We start from the raw sequence: 14,198 nt of genomic DNA on the forward strand, positions 1-14,198 counted from the left end.
TTCCTTCCTTCCTTCCTTCCTTCCTTCCTTCCTTCCTTCCTTCCTTCCTTCCTTCTTCCTTCCTTCCTTCCTTCCCTCCTTCCTTCCCCCTGCCTGTTCCTGCCATCTCCCTGAGCAGGGAGCAGCCAGGGACAACCCATGTCCAGCTTTGTGTGACCTCTCCCTGGCGCGCTAGGGAGCCTGGGGGTGACCCACGGGGGCCACATGCCCTTGGCCACATCTGTACAGGCCACCCATGGGCAAGCATGTGGCCATGGAACCCCCTGCCTTGGCAAGTTGGGTCAGGATGTGATGCAGGAAATGGGGATGCCCATGGCTGGGGTGCCTGTCCTGCCATCAGAAGAGGAGCCAGTGCCATGCAGGAGCTGGGATGAGGCCATGTCCCATCACTGGTGACATGGTCAGGGTGCCACTGGCCAAGGCAAGGGTGGAGCCTGGAGGAGGATGGAGGAATGGATGAAGGTCGGCCCATCAGCCCCAAAGGCCAGCACCTCCCCACCTGGTCCCCCCCGGTAGGCAGCCCACTGCCCCCCAGCCAGGGTGAGCAGCAGTTTGTGGCCAGCACCTGGGCGGTTGCAACACCCCCAGGGTGGGGGGGCCATGGTGACTCACCCCAGTGGGGCCTGGCCACCAGCAAGGAACCCTGACTCAGGGCTGCGTGCCCATGCCATGCTGTGCCCCTCCCTGCCCGCCTCGCCCACCTTATCTCCCGCCCTTAGCACCTGGCACACCTGGGCCAGGGGGGGCTGGCGCCATTCCCCTCCTTTATGGGGAACAAAGGGCAGGCGAAGGGTTGGCAGCAGGTGCCGCATCCCTCCCTCCCTCCCTTTCCTCTTCCCTCCCTCCCTTCCAGGGACACTGTGCCCTCCGCTGTGCCCCACACTGGGGCAGCCAGTCAGCCCAGAGCAGTGTGACAGAGCAGTGGGCAGTGCTGCCTGCAGCCCCGCTGCCCCAGGCTGGGTGCTGCCTGCGCTCCAGGCACTGGGCTGACTCGCAGCCCCACAGCCAGCTCCTGCCCAGCACACAGTCCGTGGTGATGGGGGAGGTGGGATGCCATGCCAGGGCATGCTGGTACTGCCCCTGTGCCCGCCTGCCATCCCTTCTGCCCGCCTGTGGGCTCTTGCATAACCCAGCTCTCTGTGAGCATTGCTAGGGCTGGGCTGGAGGCCCTTCACTTACCCGGCTAGTGTGGGGCTGTTCCCCTTTCTGCTGGCCTCCTGCTGTCAGCAGCACCGGCATGGTGCCCAGGGCCTATCCGGGGCCATGCCAGGGTGCTGTGGTGCAGGTGCCCCTGGCTGGGCTGGCGTGGGTGGCCTGGGCGGCTGCTGGTGCCAGCGGTGGGGTGTGGGGCGCGCTCTCTGGGCTGCTAATTGCTGTTTAGCTGGGGACACAGAGGGTGTAATTATGGGGGGGATTGCATGAACCTGCAGCCTGGCCAGGGGGGCCCATGGGTGCCCCAGCCTGGGGGAGTGGAGGGGACCAGGCAGCACAGTCCAGCAAGGCTGTTGTCGCATTCCACGTTCCCCGTGGGACCTTGGGAACCTGCTCCAAGGGTAGAGCAGGACACAGATCCATAGGGCCGAGGGGTGGCTTCGGGGCTGGCCGGGCAGGCTGCAGCACGCTCACCCAGCCCAGCCCTGTGGTGGCAGCCCTGCTCCCGCCAAGCGCAAGCGCCCTCCTGGCTCGGCTAGGCCGGCCACGGCCAGCGGGGAGCACCCAGTGCCCAGCACCCTGCCTTGGGGTGGCACAGAAGGTGAGGGCCTGTGTGATGCCTCAGCATGGGGGGCAGGGACAGGTGGCCTGGAGGCAATGCCGGTGGCAGGAGAGGGATGCTTATGCTATGGGGTGCCTCTCCTGGTGGTGCTCTCATTTTCTCCCGTGGGAGTGGGCCAGGGGATGCCCCATGCCTGGTTCTGGGTCGGTGCCCCGCGACACAGCACCGGCCACAAAGGGTTAATGCCGTGTGTGTTCTGGGAAGCGGGGCTGGGAGGTGCGTGACCCGGGGTGTGGGCGTCGACTCCTTTTGAGGTGGGATCCTGAGCTCAAGTGCAGTGGGGAGCAGGGCCAAGTTCACACAGCACCGTGCCTTCCCCTCCCTGCCGCTCGCAGGCCGCCAGCCCGGCTGCGACGTAGTGCCGAGCCACACCAGGACACAGGCCAGGTGAGCCACGCACCCGCTCCGCCATTGCTGGTAGGGAAGGTGCCAGGGGGTTGGGGACCCAGCGTGGTACCACTGGGCTCTAAAAAAGCTGGCCCAGCTGCTTCAGTGCCAGCCAAGAGGCTGTTGGGATGCTGGTGTTGCCTGAGCCCTACGCTGCCTTTCTCCGGTCGGTTGGGATGGGATAGGATGGGACAGGAAGGGACAGGTGGCGAGATCTGGGTCACCTTGGCTTGGCAGAGCAGGGCCCACACCCCACAGTCGCAATGCCAGACAGCCAGACGTGGCGGCAGGAAAGGTTTTGGCAGCAGGAGAGGGCCAGGATGCCAGCACAGTGCCAGTGGGTCGGGGGATGGCGTGGGGACTCTGCTTCTTGTCCCTGCTGCAGGTGCTGGGATTGGCACTGGCAATGTTGCTGGTCCCGCTCTGCTGTGACAGGGATGCCTGTGCCCAGCCTCCATGGCAGCTATCGTGCTGGGCTGGCACTGGGCCCCCGGCACGGTGCCAGCTGGGTGCTGAGGCAGCCCTAGGCCACAGTGCTCCGACCCCCTTCCTCAGTACCGATGGCTGATGTGCCATGGCGGCAGCAAACGGCTGTGCCTGGGAGACGCTGAAGGTGCTCGGACACTGGGAGCTCTCTGTGTGAACTGACCAGCGGGGAACTGAGCGGTGCCACAGGGGTTGCTCTCAGTGCTGTGGGCTGGGGGACTCTGTTTATCCTTTTCCCTCTCCAAACCATTTTCCCTTTGAAAGAATAAGAAAAGAACGAGCAAAGACAAAGGGCAGTGCCGCTTTTCCCACACCCTCCAGCAATGGGACTCCTGGCATGTGCCTGCCACAGGGTCACCAGTTTGGCCAGGCCCCAGCTGCCATCTTCAGGGTTGGCAGAGGGGCTGCGCAACCCCCTACCCCACAGCCACGCCACCGCCTTCGCTGTGCCCACCGGCGCCAGGGCCACTGCTGCTCCCAGTTGGCTTCAGGCAGGGCAGCGGCGGTGGTGGTGGTGGGGGTTGCACAGCCCAGGCACCTGGGCTCCCATCCCAGCTCCCAAAGGGCGAGGGGCCCTGCAGGGCTGGGGGCTGGGGCAACACTGCTCTGCACTCCTCTTCCTGGGTGACTCATTCTCCCCAGTGTGGCTATGAAGTCCCTCGACAGCATTTGCGACTTGTGACCAAAAGCAGCAGCACTTGGCAGCAGCCTGGGGGAGGTGTCTGTGCTCCCCAGGACCTCTGCCCCGCTTCCCCATGAGGGAGCAGGTGGGGAGACCCCCCAGACACCCCCTCCCACCCCACATCTTCCACTGTCCCCAAGCTGTGGCCAGTGCTCAGCGCAGGCTGGCACTGTGCCCTTGCACAGGGCACCATCCTGGCTTGGTGGCATGGGACGCAGCCTGTCCCCATGCAGGATGGGTGCTGCAGGGCTGGACCCCCACCCCACTGTGCATGGCTCTGCTGGGGTGTTAGGCCCCTAGGATGGAGGGAGCTGGCAGGTGGATGGGGCCTGGCCATGGTTGTGCCAGGCAGCGCGGGCCGGCTGAGGGATGTCAGGGTGACCCAGGCAAGCATTGTTCCTGCTGCCAACCTGCCCTGCACGGGAGCCAGCTCAGTGTGGGGAGTGACTCCCCCCTTTCCTCAGCCCTCTGAGGCTGCTGCAGCTGAAACGTGCCTGGCCACAGCATTGACGTAACTGAGAAAGCCCCGGCATGGCGGGCATTGCTACCTGCTTTCCCCCAGGCACCATCTCTGGCAGTGACCAGGGAATACTGGGGGGCTGGGGGTGGCTCTGGCCCCCTCACACCTCGTCCCCCCACCGTTTCCTTATCGCTGCGGTGATCTCCTCGATGGCAGCACCCGCTCAGCATGTGACTTCGCTCCAGTGAGGAGGATGTGCGGGGGGGGGGGGGGGGGGGGGGGGGGGGGGGGGGGGGGGGGGGGTGTCAGCGGAGGAGCCGTAACGGGTGGTTTGGTGTGATGGAAAATCCCCCTCCTGCCCGCCGGCACTGCCACCCCCCACTCCCCCCGCCCTGCCCCAGCCCTGCTGTGTCCTCTGGCATCTGACCCAGCGGCTGCTCACGGGGGTCCCAGCTCTGTCACCTGCCTCTGCTGGCATGTTCTGTGACATTGGCAGCACTGAGGCTGTGCCTGCCTGCACTGTGACATGGTGAGGCTGATGGCTATGCCCATTCCTCAGAGCACCCTGCCACCTCACTGGAGTATGACAGGGCCTCAGCTGCTGCCCTGCGCCCAGGCACCCCCACAGACATGTGTCAGTGGGTGCTGTCAGAGTCCTGTGAGCACCCAGGTGTCTTGTGGGGCTGGAGATGCTGTGGGGACTGGGGCAGGAGGGAGGCTGTCATTGTTCCATTGCTAGGGGAGGCAGCAACAGAGGACACGATACCACCCCATCCCGTGACCATTGCCCGTGACAGCCCTGGGGATCTGTGGGGCTCTGGGCCACCCTTGGCAGGTGCCACTTCCCTGTCATCCCTCTCCAGCTGCCCAAGCTGTGGCATGGGGTACTCACCCCCCCCCCCCCCCCCCCCGCCCCCGGGGGGGGGGGGGCCCCCCCCCCCCCCCCCCCCCCTTCGTAATCCTGCCCCCGCGGCTAATCCTACCTAATCCCACCAGGGGCTGTCGCTGCCTGTTGGCTCCCAGGGCCCTGATGGTTTAATCACCCCTAATCCGCTCACCCTCGCCTCAGCAGGCAGAGGGGACCCCGGCCAGTGGTGGGACGGGCTCTTGCCAAGGAGGGGGGCTCAGCCATGGGCACTGGCGCCAGCATCCCATCCCAGGCGGTCGGCACTGCCCGGCTCCCAGTTTCAGGGGCGGCTGCTGCCTGCCCTGCCGGTCGGGCCTGCTCGGCAGCGGCTGGGGCGGCTCCACAGCCAGTTGCTCCGGGGCCGTTCCCAGCTGCCTGCCGAGGCAGCCCCAGCTGGCGGCTGCCCAAGCGCAGGGAGTGGCCGGCTTGGGGATGGGCCCCTGTGCCGGGGGCCGTCGGCCGCGCCACCCCTCCATGGGCAAGAGGGGGCACGTCCCCCCACACCCGCCCGCCGACGGCACAGTGTGGCTTGGCACCCATGGTGGGTTTGGGGTGGATGGGCCTGGTGTGGCTCAGCACTGCCTTGTACGGCTCAGCAATGGCCAGTGCCACATGCTGCCATCCAGCATGGCTTGACTTGGCATGGCACGGCTCTGACAGCACCGAGAACCACAACGTGGCAGTGCTGCCTCTGCCTCCCTCAAGCTGCAGTCACTGGACTCCCATGCAGGTGTCACCAAGCCGTGCCAGTGTCAGCAAGCAGCTCCATCTGGCTGCAAGGGCATTGCCTATGGCTGTGCGTGGTGTCTCAAGACAGGTTGCAGCCCTGGAGCTGCCTCTGCTGTCTGTACCCTGCCTGCAGGTTGTTGTGGGGTCATGGGCTCCCCCTTCCCACAGGCTCCATCACCTGCCTGTGATGGCTCCAGAGGAACACGTGGGTCCCCGGTGCTGTGCTGTGAGGACCCTGGTGTGAGTGCCAGCAGTGCTGGGTTAGGTATAAAGCCAAGCCCTGCCAGCCACAGCGTGGGAAAGGCCTGACTGGCGCAGGCTGGGCTTGGCTGGGCGAGGAGTGGCCCCGGGCTTGGGCACAGAGGGAGGGAGGGGGCCCAGTCCCCACCAGGAGCGGGGGCAGGAACCGGCGGCGCGGGTGCTGATCCTAATCTGCGGTGGCAGGAAGCGTGGCCCCCGTTCCCAGCCCGGCTGGGCTCCACGGGGCGGCCCCCGGCCCTCAGGGCCCTCTTCCCGGCACTCGCCTGCCCACCCACGCCTGCTGCCGGTGAGGCCCGCGTTCCCAGGATGGGGGTGGGGGTGGCTGGGAGCTGGTGGCTGTACCTGGCCTTGCCGGGGGAGCCGGGGGTGGTGATGGGTGGGCTGACACAGGAAGTGCTGCACCTTGGCAACGTTCAAAGGCACCACGCTGAGATTTCCCCCTTTGCTGTGGTGGTGCGGGTGGCTGGCGCTGGTGTTGATGGAGGAAGCGCGGGGGGCTGCGGCGGGAGCGCTGCACCCGCCAACCTCGACAGAGAACAGAGGGGGCTGAGGGCAGACCACAGGCCCTGAACCTGCCCCGGTTTAGTGTCCCACTGAAACCCCAGTGCCACCCAGCATGTGCAGGGAGGGTTCCTTGTGCCCTGCTGGCTTTGCGACAGCAATGCTCCAACCGCAATGTTTTCCTCCAAACGCTGTCTCCCAGGTGCTTTGTGCACCGCTCAGGCAGCATCCTATCCTTCCCACAGGTGAGGATGATGGCCAGCCCAGAGGACGACCTCATCGGCATCCCTTTCCCTGAGCACAGCAGCGAACTGCTGAGCTGCCTGAACGAGCAGCGGCAGCTGGGGCTGCTCTGCGATGTCACCATCAAGACACAGGGGCTGGAGTACCGCACCCACCGTGCTGTCCTGGCTGCCTCCAGCCGCTACTTCAAGAAACTCTTTGCAGGGCCGGGGCCAGGGCAGGAAGTCTGCGAACTGGACTTTGTGGGGCCAGAGGCGCTGGGCGCGCTGCTGGAGTTCGCCTACACAGCCACGCTGACCATCAGCAGTGCGAACATGGGCGAGGTGCTGCGCGCTGCCCGACTGCTGGAGATCCCCTGTGTCATCGCTGCCTGTGTGGAGATCCTGCAGGGCAGTGGGCTGGAGGCACCCGGCCCCGATGACAGTGACTGTGAACGTGCTCGCCGCTACCTGGAGGCTTTTGCCGCCCTCCCCGAGGGTGAGCTGCCTGCCCCGCCACCACCCCGCCCCACCGCCCGGCGCAGCAAGAAGACCCGCAAGTTTCTGCAAGCCCCCGGTGCCCGGCTCAACAACCATGCCGAGGAACCACCCACCGAGGTGGCTGAGGGCTGCAGCAGCCCCCCACCGCCCCCACAACTGCCCTCGCCCCCCCTACCTGAGGGGCTGCCCCTGCCCTATGACAGCTTCGAGCTGCCTGAGGAGGAAGAGCTGCCCCCACACTCCTTCCCCTTCCCCTACCAGCCCCCCCTGTCCCCTGAGGAGGCCACCTCTGACGATGATGCCATTGACCCCGACCTGATGGCATACTTGAGCTCACTGCACCATGAGTCGCTGACACCTGGGCTGGATAGCCCTGACAAGCTGGTGCGCAAGCGCCGCTCGCAGATGCCTCAGGAGTGCCCTGTCTGTCACAAGGTCATCCACGGCGCCGGCAAGCTGCCTCGCCACATGCGCACACACACGGGTGAGAAGCCCTTCGCCTGCCAGGTGTGCGGGGTCCGATTCACACGGTGAGTGCTGCTGGATGGACCCTCCCTGCGGGACGTGTACCCAGTAACATCCCCCATTACACTCCCCCGTCAGTCCTGCTGAGGCCTGGCCACAGCCCTGGCATGGTCCGTGGGCTGTTCTACATCCCCTGAGTGCTGCTGGACCAACCTGGGGTACCCAGTGGCATATTCCACAGTACCCCTCTGCCAGCCCTACTGGTGCGGTGCAGATCCAATGGGACTTCGGCACCCCATGGGTGCTCTGATCAACCCAGGGTACCCAATAGCATCCTCCATGGCACCCCCTGCCAGCCCTTGTTATGGTGCAGTGAGGTTCATGGGGCCTTCTGCACCTCGTGAGTGCTGCCAGACTGACCCAAAGTACCTGGCAGCATCCCCTATAGTGCCCCCCTGCCATCCATGCTGGTGCAGTCAGGTCTGTGGGATGTTCTGCACTCTGTGCTGCCAGAGCAACCCAGGCCTGATACCTACTGGCATCTCCCACGGCACCACCTCTGCCAGCCTGGCATGGTGTGGTGGAGGTCTGGGGTGGAGTCTTCGGCCCTCCGTAAGCACTGCCAGACCATCCTAGGGTACCCTGCACCTCTCCTGCATCACCAAACTGCATCCCAGCCATGCAGCTGCAAAATGGTCCCCTACCCCTCAAGCAACTGGACCCCTGCGCCCTGCAGAGCATCCCTGCTATGGGGCTGTCAGCACCGTTTCCCTGCCTACCGTGGCTGGGTGCCGTGCCAACTGCCCCGTGCCAATGTCTCCCTGTGTGTCCCAACTCCAGGAACGACAAGCTGAAGATCCACATGCGGAAACACACGGGTGAGCGACCCTACTCCTGCCAGCACTGCAGCGCCCGCTTCCTGCACAGCTATGACCTGAAGAACCACATGCACCTGCACACAGGCGCCCGACCCTATGAGTGCAACCTCTGCCACAAGGCCTTCGCCAAGGATGACCACCTGCAGCGGCACCTCAAGGGCCAGAACTGCCTGGAGGCACGGACCCGCCGCCGCCGCCGCGATGAGCCACCCCCACCGCCTGCCGGTCCCCCCGGCCTCGACCTCTCCAACGGGCGGCTGGAGGGGCTGCGCCTCTCCATCGCCCGTTACTGGGCTCCAGGGCAGCCCGAGGAGGAGGAAGAGGAGCCGGAGGGCGAGGAAGGGCCACAACCGGATGGCACTGTGCCAGTGGAGACGGCATAGGGTCGATGCAATGGCCGTGCCGTGCTGAGCTGTGCTGTGCCCACCAGGGTTTCTGTTCCCGTTTTTCCCATCACGGTTCATTCCCAGTTATGCAAAGGGGGAAACCCCCCCAGCCGATTTGCACAAGGGGGTGGGGGGTCCCTACCACCCCCCGCCGTGCCCAGGCCTACCTGGTCATGCCCAGGTGGCTGAAGGGGGGATTAGGATTTGGGTGTCCTGTCACCAAACTCCCCTCGGGGATGCCAGGACTGGGCAGGGGCACCCACGGACCGAGACACCCCCACCCCCCCAGCTGGAGAGAGCCTCCTGTGCTCTCCCCAGTGTGGGGGTACCAACTGCCCTGCGCTGTGCATAGCTTGTCCCCCTCTCCCCACTCTGAGCAGCCCCCCCCCGGCGAGCCCCCCTCGCCCCTGCACTCCCGGCTGCTTTCTCTTGGTTGCACTATTCGGGTGAGCCCACCCCGGGTGCGGGGCAGCCCCGGCCCCTCCCCGGCCCCGTCCCCCTTCCGAAACCCCCCGGCCCTGTGGGACCCACCTCCCTGGGGTGGCCGGGCCCCCACGGTCACCCCTCTGCCCTTTGCACATGCCCCCCGCAGGGCGCAGCCTCCCCGGGGGAGCAGGGGACTGGCACTATTTGTCTACAATAAGAGTTTTATCTATATTTAAAAAGATGATGTAATATATTCCCTCCCCCAGCCTCTCCGCTGCCACCTGCCAGCGCTGCCCGGCCCCCACATCTGTCCCTTGCCATGGGGTGCCGGGAGGGGTGATGGGGCTGGGGGAGCTCCGCTCCTATCATGGCTTTAAAGTGCCTTATGGTGAACTTGAACCTTTTCGGCTACTTGAACCTCTCTGGTGTCAGGAACCAAACGAACCATGGGTGGGCGGCCTCCCCGCCCCTCTGGGCCGCCTCTGCCTGTCTGTATGTCTGTGTTTGTTTTTTTGTTTTTTTTTTAAACGAAGGCTGCTTGTTAATAAACGGAGAAGCAGGGCCCCCCCTGCGTCCAGCTGTCTGTCCATTCTGTACCCCCCACCCTGAGCAGCTTGGGGCTGGAGGCACTGTGGGATTGGGAACAGGGACATTGAGGGTCTGGGATGGGGAGGGGGGGCCCTAGGCGTGGGGCTGGGCACATCGAGGGACTTGGAGCAACATAGGTGTGAAGATGGGGGGCACAACAAGGCTAGGGGCACCACAGGGACAAGGAACAAGGCTAGGCATACCGTGGAGATGGAGATGGGGGCAGCAAGGGGCTGGGGGCATTGTGGGGACAGGGACAGGGCTTGGTGCACCATAGGAATGCAGATGGCACCATGTGCGGGTATAGGGTCATCAAGGGGTGGTGGGGACCATGAGGCCGAGGCTGGGGGGAGCATGGGGCTGGGGGCATCACAGGGATGGGAATGGGTGCACCACAGGGCTGCGGACAAGGATATAGAGGGGCTTAGGGCACCCTAGGAATGGACATGGTGGCACCAAGGTGCTGGGGATGGGAACACTGAGCGGCTGGGGGCACAGCAGGGATGGAGGCGGGGGCAGCATGACCACCATGAACTGGTGGATACCAACTCCCGTGCCTCAAGGACTGAGTGCTTTATTTGCCAGCCCCTCCCCACCCAGGGGCTCTGAGCTTCTGCTGCGCTGCAGGGGCTCCAGCCACATTCCACCACCTGAACCCTGTTCTCGTTGTCCCATGGCACTATCCTGCTGTCACTGGGCCCTGCCCTCACTGCTGGGTGGCTCCAGGACCACCCACCTCCTTCAGCTTGCTGTCGCTGTTCTCAGCTTGTTCCTGGCAGTTGAAGTCTTGGCTGAGGTAGGGGATAGCGGTGGTGTTGTCCAGCACCTCCAGTGCAGGGCAGGATGGGGGACACTGCCACCCTCATCACCAGCAGGATGGGCACTGTCACCCTCACCACCAGTGTTTGTGCTGCATACCCAAGAAGGGAACATGTTGGGTGAGGGCAGGGAACCTGCAGGCATGGGGTGATGATCCATAGGACTATATCCCAGGAATCCGTGCCACAGACCCCAGGGATGCCACTGCTCTTTTCCATCCTCCAGGAGTAACTTACCTGCATTGCACAAAGTTGCTGCCATCAGTCCATGTTTTGTACAGGTCCAACCCTTAAATCTGCATCTACCTACTCCATGGTCTGCAGCCAGTCATGTTGAAAAGGCTCTTGCTTTTCAGTAGGGAGCAAAGTGGCTTCATTTACAGTTGATGTCACACACATGTCTACTTCTCCTTGGTCCATTAGCACAACTTGGTATTTTGCCAGTTGGCTTGGAGAGATCCAGTGATGTCTCTTTAGATTCCAAACAGCCAGCATGTCGTATGGGACCAGCACAGTTACAGGCTGCTCCAAAGTGAATGTCTCGTCCTCCTGTATCATTGGTGTGGTGGCTGCTACAGCCCATAAGCATGCTGACCATCCAGCTGCTTGGAAAAGGATGCCACTGGCCTTTGCCAACTTCCATTGATTGTGTCATCACCCCAGAGGCTCCTTGCTGCCTTTCACACACATATCACAGAAAGGGTTTAGTTGTATCTGGAAGACCTAAAGCTGGCGCTCCCATGAGCATCCTTTTTAGGATGTCAAAGCTGGTTCAACATTCTCAGGTCCATTCCAGCAATTCTTCAGGGCCTTTGATGGCCAAACAAAGGGGATTTGCTATTAGTCCAAAATTTGGGATCTATATGGGGCCAAATTCTGCCAGTAACAAAAATCCTCTTAGTTATCTCTCAGTCTTAGGAAGTGCAATTCAGCATATTGCTTCTTTTCTGTCTTCTCCTAGAGCTCATTGTCCTTTTGATACCTTAAAGCCAAGGTATTCGTCTTATCTTTATGCAATCTGAGCTTTTTTCCTTGAAACTCGATACCCAGCAAGTCCCAAAAAGTTCTGCAGGCCTATAGTCACTTCCAAGCAGGTTTGTTCCTTGTCAGCTCCAATTAGGATGTCATCTACAGACTATAAAAGAGAAACACCATTACCTTATTCCCATCATTCCAGTTCTTTTGCCAAAATCACCAAATAAGGTGGACTTATTTTTGAATTCCTGGGGGAGCACCATCCAACAGAGCTGCACCTTTCTTCCAGTCATAGGATTCTCCCATTCATAGGCAAAGATTGTTTGGCTTTGCTTGTCTATTGGGATACGAAAGAAAGCATCCTTTAAGGCCAAAACAGTAAAACAGGAGTTTGTTTCAAGCACCGAGGCTAACAAAGTATAAGGATTTGGTACAACTGGGTGTATATTTGTGCTTATTTGACTGATTGCTCTTAAGTCTTGTACTAATCTATGCACTTGAGAACAAGGCTTCTTTACCAGTAGGAAGGCATCTAAAATTCAGATTGACATTGTCTGAGTATGCTGAATTGTTAAGAGTGTGTTTATCAATGGTTCCAGACTTTTTTGTGCATGTCTTTATAGGATATTGGTTTACTCTTAATGGTTTAGCTCTCATTTCTGAGCTTTCTCTCTTAAGTGGAGAAACACTCTTTGCTTTACCTGTTTTTTCTGAAGCCTGTGAGGATCACCGTATTTGAAATGGCATCTGGAATATTTTCCCTGATGTCCTCTCATAGTTTACCCATTGACAGGCACATCTGAGCTTTCCAACCTGTCTCAAGTAGAATATGAAGTTGCATGGAAATCTCAGAAAAGGCTACTTGTGCATTTAAGTTACAAAATATATCTCATTCCAGTAAGAGGAGGGGGCATCATGGTGTATATGGTCCCCTTCCCTCATCGTCAAAACCCTCCCATAAGCATAAGATTTACATCTTCTAATTGACCCTTCCTGTCAACAAGTAGCATATTCAGGCCACGGAAGGTGGGGGTGGATCTTTTCAGACTCCCAAACTTTCTGCCCATTCCTCTTCTTTCTCCTTCTCTAACACCATTCTGCAGTAAAAAAGTTTTCAGTACAGCCTGCTATCCCCCCAGTAAGGTTATGAGTCAGCCTGACTGTTGCCAAAAGCTGATATATTCCTCCAGGATTTCCAACTCAACAAACCCTGAGCAGTAAAAAGGAATATGTACAAAAACTGGCAGAGCTCTACCCCCACTGGTTGTTTTAAAGACGCCTGTATTTCCGCCTGGGGATGTCCCAAAATCTGGCCTGCAATAGGACTAAAATCTCATTTTGCACGTTTTTTGTTTTGCTCTGTGTCCTCTTTATCTGTTCCTACCCCAGTGTTATATGGGGAGGGTGGAGGGTGTGTGGAAAGGAGGGGGATAACATTTGTACCTCTTCCAACTCATCCCCTTTGCAACATTACAATCCCTTGCTTTTTCTCCTTCTCCTCAATTTACAGCATTATATCTCCTCCCAATTTACTCTTTCTATGAGTATCTGGATCTCTATACAATGTCATATAAGCATCAACATAAAAAAATCCTCACCCCATTTACCAAGTCATTGACAAATCAACATCAACTGTAAGATAATATTAAACTGCAATGACCTCTTTTCCCATCCTCCAATTAATAATGTGGCCACCATTGACTACAAAATCTCTTAATTTTTTCTTTTGTCATTGGATCACCCCCAAATTTAATCTAATTTTTCAGTATGCATCCTAGAGGGCTACAGGGAGGAACTGTGGATTGGTTTGTTCCTATCATTCAATTTAATAATATTTAAGTTACCCAAGTCCTTTACCCTTAGATCTGGATGTTCAGTAGTTACACTGCTCCTATCCCACTGATTGATTAAGGCTCACTGCCGAGTGTCTCCTTGTGACTTACATGGAGACTGATCCCACTGATAAGTCACACTGATAAACCTACAAGTTTTTGCAAAAGGAATTTGAAAAAGGAACGACAGTGTACTTGCCAATCCAACAATTCCATCTCCCCTTCCACCCTTGCTCAAATATCTCTGGAGCATTGCACCTCGGAGTTGCTCACTGTCATGATGCTGAAGAGGATTCAGGGGGAGTCTCCAACCAGCTGGCTAGTGGATGCTGGAATCCTGTTTGGGTCAATTCTTTGTTCTCAGGGGCAGCAGGATGATCCAGGCAAGGTCTTATGGCCACCTGTGCTGGTTTAAAAGTTAACCAGCAGGGGAAATGAACTCAACTCAAAAGAGAGATTGCAAGTCAGAATTGTCTAAGCAATTGGTCTCAACCCACAAAATGTACAACCTGGCACCCCAGGGCACAAACAAAACGGTGCTCCCTGGGCCCCCCCCCTGAGTCCAAAGCAAAGGGAGAGGGGAAAAAAAAAACAACCTGCTGGTGGGAGAGCTGCTGCAGTCCGGCCAAAGTGGTGATTGCAGTTCAGTCGAGGGTGGTGGTCTCAGTCTGGCTGAGAGCGGTGAGCTGCAGTCCTCCTCTGGATCCCACGAGTGGTGGTAAGGTTCTGAAACTCCAGGTTTATATATTCTCCAGCTCAGGTAGCAATGCTTAGCCCCTCCCCCAGAGCAGGGAATTCCGTAAAAGGATGCTCAATCCTTCCCTCAGAGTGGGGAATTCCATTAAAGGGTGTGAGGGTGCTCAGTCAGGGAATTCCACAAAAGGGCATGAGGACAGGAGCATGGGGGGGGGGGGGGGGGGC

At 59.8% G+C, this 14,198-nt stretch overlaps 1 protein-coding gene across 1 annotated transcript in view; it reads left to right on the forward strand.

Annotated features, from left to right (window-relative positions):
* The window catches only part of ZBTB7B (zinc finger and BTB domain containing 7B), a 13,026-nt gene extending 3,400 nt beyond the window's left edge, over window positions 1-9,626 (forward strand). The window contains exons 2-3 of the mRNA XM_027667814.1: window positions 6,433-7,439; window positions 8,215-9,626. Of these exons, the coding sequence (XP_027523615.1) occupies window positions 6,439-7,439; window positions 8,215-8,635 (1,422 nt within the window). The 5' untranslated portion in view covers window positions 6,433-6,438 and the 3' untranslated portion in view covers window positions 8,636-9,626. The remainder of the gene's footprint in view (window positions 1-6,432; window positions 7,440-8,214) is intronic.
* The last annotated feature ends 4,572 nt before the right edge of the window (window positions 9,627-14,198 follow it).

The sequence above is a fragment of the Corapipo altera genome, unplaced genomic scaffold (genome assembly GCF_003945725.1).
Source record: "Corapipo altera isolate COAL_440 unplaced genomic scaffold, ASM394572v1 106, whole genome shotgun sequence".
NCBI classification, from domain to species: domain Eukaryota; kingdom Metazoa; phylum Chordata; class Aves; order Passeriformes; family Pipridae; genus Corapipo; species Corapipo altera.